The sequence below is a fragment of the Oratosquilla oratoria genome, chromosome 5 (genome assembly GCF_046742065.1).
Source record: "Oratosquilla oratoria isolate Oo_2021 chromosome 5, ASM4674206v1, whole genome shotgun sequence".
Lineage (NCBI taxonomy): Eukaryota > Metazoa > Arthropoda > Malacostraca > Stomatopoda > Squillidae > Oratosquilla > Oratosquilla oratoria.
The window spans coordinates 12,413,882-12,421,381 of record NC_134781.1 but is presented as its reverse complement, the minus strand read 5'-3'; the positions used below and the strand labels follow the sequence as shown (position 1 = coordinate 12,421,381).

The 7,500-nt window shown below is 40.5% G+C and overlaps 1 protein-coding gene across 1 annotated transcript in view; it reads left to right on the top strand.

The window, feature by feature from the left end:
• Positions 1-7,500, top strand: part of LOC143025369 (uncharacterized) — a 20,646-nt gene that overhangs the window by 5,884 nt on the left and 7,262 nt on the right. Inside the window, exons 4-6 of the mRNA XM_076184915.1 lie at positions 228-321; positions 489-716; positions 869-1,075. Coding sequence (XP_076041030.1) covers positions 228-321; positions 489-716; positions 869-1,075 — 529 coding nt within the window. The remainder of the gene's footprint in view (positions 1-227; positions 322-488; positions 717-868; positions 1,076-7,500) is intronic.

The window sequence follows — 7,500 nt, the reverse complement described above, 5'->3', positions numbered from 1 at the left end:
TTCGAGGGTATCAGCTAGTGAGCCTGTATTCATATCATCTTCATATCTACATATCTTCATATCATATCATCTTCATATCTACATATCTTCATATCATATCATCTTCATATCTACATATCATCATATCATATCATCTTCATATCTACTTTGAATGTAGAAACGATATATATATATACACATGAAATCTTAGGAGTTTTTCATTGGAAATTTTTGTCTCTCTTTTGCAGTAAATACTCCGTAGACGATCTAAAAGCCTTGGAACGGGAGGAGAAGCTTCAAGAAGAACCAGAAAATGAGCTTCATGCTCTCATGGCCAAAAAGGTAATTTGTCATTTTGTCTGTTGAACACACACGCACACACATACACACACACACACATATATATACATATACACATATACACATATATACTGTATATATCCTGAAATCTATCATCAAGCCCCTGTATAAATATTCAAAGCACTTTTCTCTTTCCATTTCATGTACAGATCAACAAGAAGTCAAACAACATGCCAAGTCTAGGAATGCACGCAACTCCAAGCGACTCAACCTCTGCAGCAGACAGCAGTTCCACAAGCAGCAGCAGCAGCAGCAGCAGTAGCAGTAGTAGCACAGTCTCTCACAACACTCAACAGGGTCAGAAGGAAGAAGCACTCCTTGTCCCAGCCACATCGATGAGGCGACCTATCTTCTCTCAGCAGCCAATGCAGCTCCAGGTGAGAAGATTTCTTCGCCCACAGGAACTAAGAGATAGCCGCACGACATGACGTCATATCGACCATAAGCAACGGATGAAAAAACTGTTAAAAACAAATTTGACCTTAAATAGTTACATAACGGTCACACTCTTTCCTTTTCTCTTACGCAGAAGCAACTCCTCCCTAGTGAACAGCAGCACCAGGAGGCAGGAAGCAGTAGTACCAGTGACAGTAGCAGTACGATTAACGAGAAAAAGGACAGTGGGTGTACTGAAGGCGACTGCACTGAGGAGGACTCAACGACCATGTCTCCACGAGTACAGTCCGCCTATGACACGCTCAAACGATATCTTGATCAGGAAAGGCAAATTCGTCAGGTAGGTCATGACAACATATAATCATCTGAGAAACTGAAAATTATTTGTATAACAGAGAGAGAAAGAGATATATGAAATATGATATATTGAGAATTTGAGGATGTGTATGAGAGAAAGAGAAAGAATGGTACTAAGATAGGATCATCTGAAAGGTTGAGAAGAGATCATATGATACAGGAAGGAACAAGAGAATAAAATAGATTATAGGAGATTGAAAACAGGAAAGAAAACGTGATGATCCAAAAGAAAAGAGAAAAATAAGACCAGAAAAAAACATGGCTAAATTCTTCATGTGACCCGAAATCAATTACCTATACATTGACCGGCTCCAAAATATATATTGTAAGGGAAAGGTAAAAACATGTGGATCATTCAATAAGAATTCTGTTAGGAAAAGGAATCAGATGAAAGGGAGTTTGGGAATAGATGAAGCCATTTCATCCAGTCATGCATCTTCCAAAGATAATCCGTTCTAGAATTCCACAACATTTTCCAATGACAAATTCCTACAATGTCTGCCTCGCACACACGTCAAAGCTATACAACATTGGGTGAATCCATGCGTAATTTGATTTGAAGCCAGCTTCATCCTCAGACGCCATTGCTGTCGACAAGATAGTCAGTCCTCTCGTTGGCGCCTGGCTGGGGCGAAGAAGGAGAAGGCGTGGAGATGGGCGCGGGGGGGGGCGTCCTGGCGCCACTAGACGTCACGATCAAGGCGACAGCGTGGCGGGCTGGCTGGCTGGGCGACGCTTTCGTCGTTGGTCTGCGGGAAAACCGTTAAACCGATCTTTATTTTTCAAATAAATTGAAGTTTTCTTGTTCGAATCCTTGGCACGATCTTTCATGCGTTTTTAATCGGGACGGTGATGTGCTTCTTACATAATCATTTTTTTTTTTTCTTCTTTTTAATCCGGTCTGTCGTCTTAGATCTCCCAGGTGACCGCTATAAATTCCCATTCATTACTACAACGCCCTGTTGATCAATATATGTTGGAAGTCTCCCAAAAGTATGCCGAGGCTCTTTATTGGAAGATCAGCCAAGATATCTTATCAATTTCACTCGGAATTTGTGTGAATATCATTTCGCTGTCCACCACCATTCTCTTTCGACACAAACACACAAGCGCAGGCAAATACATACACACGCACACAAACACATACACACACACACACACACACACACACACACACACACACACACACATATATATATATATATATATATATATATATATATATATATATATATATATATATATATATATATATATATATATATATATGTATATATATATATACATATATGTATACATATATATACATATACATTTATATACATACATATATATGTATAAACATATATATATATATAGATATATATATATATATATATATATATATATATATAAATATATAACATTTCATGATTAGGACATATAGAAATAAACTCTCCTACTGGGATCCGAACCCTCGCCTGAGCGGCTTGCTTTTTACAAGGTGAAGACCGTACCGTCACGCTACTGTGACCCTATATATATATATATATATATATATATATATATATATATATATATATATATATATATATATATATATATGTCTGTGTATTTGTGTATACAACCATTTTGCTTTACGCCTCTATCATGTTATTCCATCAGCCTAGCACGTCTCCTCTAAGTCTCTCATAACCAATCTCTGCTTTCTGTCATTAATTTTCATTACCAAAACTTCTGGAAAAGAAACGTTTGTCCTCTTTATTCACCGCTGATGGACAAGGGATTATAATTTCTCTCCTTTTGGGGCAACCGGAACGGATTTCCTCCGACAATTTTTCCTTTCGTTTTTCCCGCTCATCCTCGCCGTCTTCCGAAGAAGACTCTCATCGTGGTCTTCTCTCATTCGTCTCCAATTACCTTTTCGCTCCTCTTCCGTTTCCCACGTTATATCTGCATTCCGGTTTTGGTCATTGTTTTCATCTCATAATTTTTTCCTTTTACTTATCCCTCTCCGTCCATACCTCTTATCTATTGTCTCCTTTTGTTTCTTGTATTTATTAGCAATCTTACAAAAACTTCTGATGCTTTATTTTTTCGTTGTAACCTTTAGAGAATAATTTTCTTTGTATGCCATTTAGTTCCGACTTCTGTAGTGTATACATGTTTATACACATACACACACACATACACACACACATATATACACACATACACACACACAAACATACACACACACATACATACACACACACACAAACACAAACACAGACCCACACATACACACACACACACACACACACACACACACACACACACACACACACACACACACACACACACACACACACACACACACACACACATACACACACAAAAACAAGGAAAATGTTGGTAATCCATGATATAAAGAGCGCTGCCCTGACGACACCATTAACAGTGAGATTAATAACCTTGAGAATTGTACCATCAGAACTAAAAGGACATAAAACAACAGTGTGACGAAAATAAAGACCGTGAGGCCCAAAATAGTCATGAGCCAGATTTGGCCCGGGATCTCGCCCCTGGCGCCGGTTGGCAACGAGTCTGGCTGACGACAGCTGGGAAAACGAGCCCCGGACGAGAAATCCAGACAAGGACCGTCTTGATTGGTCACGATCACAGCCTCAGGTCTTCCAGTTTCTTGACAAAGGTATTCTGGTTTAGCTGACAAGCATTTGGCCTGCCATTTTGAGAACAATCACCTTAGGCTAAAAGTATCATTTGGGCCTCTACTCTCCTGACGAGGTCCAAGTAAGTCTAATGGCAGTTTCAGCAACAGCAACCAACTTCTAGGTCTTTCGAACTATGACATACATCATATTCTGCCGATCTGATAATCAGCTTGCAATCTTTTAACGACCAACTTGGTTTGACAGGGTGACAACCAATCGTTCAATTTCACAGTAGCCCTTATTTTTCCAACCTGCCAACATATACATTAATCTACCGGTTTGACAACAAGCAGAATACAAAACCAATCTAATAACAAATCCTGATGGTGTGACAGCCGATAACTTAGTCTACCGGTCTAATATCATCTGAAAAACCAAGTTTCGGTCTAATGATGGCTAGCTTCAGCGTGGTGTGCCGGTCTGACCCAAAATAGAAAGGTCTGAGAAGAAAATGGTTTTCCAAGCTGACTGTACCATGGGTCTTTGATTTGTGAAGAACTTCTTTATACCAGAAGGAGGACAAAAACCTATTCTACCGGTATTGCAGGTGGTCTAATCTATCGGCCCAGTACCAAAGGACTTAGTTTATCTATATAAAACAAACTTGGACTTCCGGCAAACTACCGGCATCACAATATTTCGGGTTTTGATATAGGAAAGGACTGTGTCTACCGGTCAAAAAATTTCTGGTGTCTCTAAAGACTTCTTTTGAAGCTGCACTTAAGGAATAGAAAATGGTTTAGGAGAGCGGGGGAGAAGCACCAGAAAAAAGTACATGAGAGCTAAAATGGGTACAACATACGTTACACACGTGTACATACATACGCACATGCATACATATACTTATATATATATATATATATGTATGTATATATATATATATATATACATATACATACGACATACATACGTACGTACATCTATACATCCATATATACATATATATATATATATATATATATATATGTATGTATTATATATATAAATGCATATATATATATGTACACACACACACACACACATACACACACACATATATATACATATATATATATATATATATATACATGTGTGTGTGTTTGTGTGTATGTATGCATAACTAACAAATGCTAACGGCGAACATTACAGCATGGAGGATGCTGAAATGAAGGAAAGTTATAAATGACCGTGTGTGCAAGGATGTAAAGTGGAAATGGGACGTAAAGGAGACATTCATAATAGCAGAATTGGAGAAAGACTTAAAAGAGGAAATTATTCAAAGTAGCAAAGACGAAAAATAAAAGATTAATCAAAAGAAATGAAAAGAAAACGGAATGAGAGGTGGAACATAATGAAAGTGGAGGAGGACCTGATGGAGGCTAACAGACGAGCAAAGATGCGATAGAAGAGGAAGAAGAGGAGGAGGAGGAGGAGGAGGAAGAGAGGCTGCGGTACCGAAGCGTGGGCGGTTAGTATTGATCCATGTGAGGAGTAGGAAGAGGAGGAGGTGAAGGACGAGGAAGGGGAGGAAGGAAGAGAGGGGGAGGTTAGGGGGAGAAAACTTTCAGAATTGGGGATTTAAGGAAGATGACATGGAGATGTATTGGAGGACGGGACTCGTCAGGTGACCAAAATGTCCCTAGAAACAAGTTACTCGACAAATTTATCACATTCATTATGATAACTAATTCTGGTATTACTGTTGGAATAGAAACGGAAAATTTCCGCCCAATAGTCAAATTTGTCCTGAAAGAAAAACTATTTCTCTGTACGTGTCTGGCTGCGTGCGTACGTGGGAGGTAGAGAATGAGACGTGGCAACATTGCATGCGAAATGCGGCAACACTGTCCCTCCCACGCAGAACCATCAGCTACAGAGACCAAAGCAACAACTGCACACCGCCAATAACACTGGCAACAGCTGCGAACTACAATAGGTTGGATGGGGGCGAGGAGTGGAGGGAGGAAAATAATAGCTGACATCTTCCAAAAGCCAGATGTAGCTGGTGAATGTATTCAACGCAGACAGTTGTAATAAGATTTATTTTACTGTTTCTTCAAATTGCTCCCTTTGCTTAGGCCGTTATCTTGAGACGGAAGTCTTCTAAATATATGTAATCTCTTTAGATATAATGTATAAATTCCAGAACAAATACATTTATATATATTTCCTTCACTGTTCTGGCCTTCAGCATCAAATCCCTTCACTATGTCTCTTCCACCTCCTCCTTCTCCTCCTCCTCTTTCTCCTCTTCCTCCTGCTCCTCCTTTTCCTTCTCCTTTTCCTACTCTTCTTCTTTGTACTTTCCCTCCCCGCTTCCTCTACATACTCTTCCTCTTCTCTTACCATCACATTCCTCTTTCTCCATCTTCTGCTTCTTCCTCGTTGTCCCCTCTCATCTTTCCAATTGTCCTCCTTTCAGTCCTTCCTCTTGATGCATCCTCCCACCAACGTCGACCTTCCTTCTGTTTGACCCCCTTACCCTCCTCCCCCTTCCCCGGTCCCCTTCCCCTTCCCTGCCCCCCCCCCCCACCTTCCCGCCCTCCCTCCACACTCCCAGAGTCCAGCAACAGGTCTATCATGGAAGCCTCTCTTCCCTCGGTATCTTCCTCTTCTTCCTCTCTTCTTCCTCCTCTTCCTTCCTTTTGCTTCTCTTCACTCTTTCTCCTTTATTTCACGATCTTCCTCTCCTCCTCCTCCTCCTCCTTCTACTTTTCTTCCAAATCTTCTTCTTTCTCTTTTTCCTCTCATCATTTTTCTTCACGCTTTCTGCAAATCTCTCTCGTCCTCTTCATTCCTTCGTCCTCCTTTTTCTAATTTCTTGTTCCTACTTGTCGCTCTTTCTTTCCCTCTCTTTAGTTTCTTCTCTCTCCAAGACGTTTTCTTCTTCTTTTTTATTTTTCCCCTTTTTCCTCTTTCTTCGTCCCCTCCTCCTCCTCTTTGCCTTTCACCTCTTCTTCTTGACATCTATTTCCTTTTTTTTTTCCTCCTCTACTTTCTTCCCTTCAGTACCTGTACATCTTACCATCTAATCTCTATTTCTTTTTGTCTTAGTTTTTGTCCTCACGGCCATCAAACTCCTGCTGTCCACTTGTGACTTTCGTCTACATATTGCTTCGTTCCTCTTGCCTCTTTCCTCCCCTTTTGAAACCCCCAACCTACGAATTTCATCACCCTATTCATTCTCTTCTATCCTCTTTTCTCTTTACTTTTCCCTTGCATGTCCTCTTTTTTTTTTTTTTTTGTCTTCAGCCCCCTCTTCTCGTTTCTATATCCCCCTCCTTTCCCATCTTGTCCACCCATCCTTTTCCCATAATGCTTTCTTCCTACTTTCTCCTCTACTTCCTCAAATCTACTTCTCCTTTAAAAACTCTCTCAGAGAGAACATACAGATCCCAAGGGCTCCCTGCAGCCATCTTCCTTCTAATCCTAATCCTCTTCTTCCACACCATTCTTTACTTCCTCCTCTTCCTCCTCCTCCTCCTCCTCCTCCTTTCTTATTCTCTATTTACCTACTTTTCGCCTACTCCTTCCTCCAGTTCCTCCCTCTGACTCTCAGATTTCTGTCCTACTAGTCCATCTTAGTCTCACTCGGCCAGGTGCTTATCATCTGCAGGAGTTGGCCATCGATCTCCCACGTTTTCACCTTCGCCATCTCCTAGGCCTACGGCTCCATTGATGACCTGTTTTCTTTCCCAGACTTACACGCATATGTCAGGATACACGGACTCTAGTC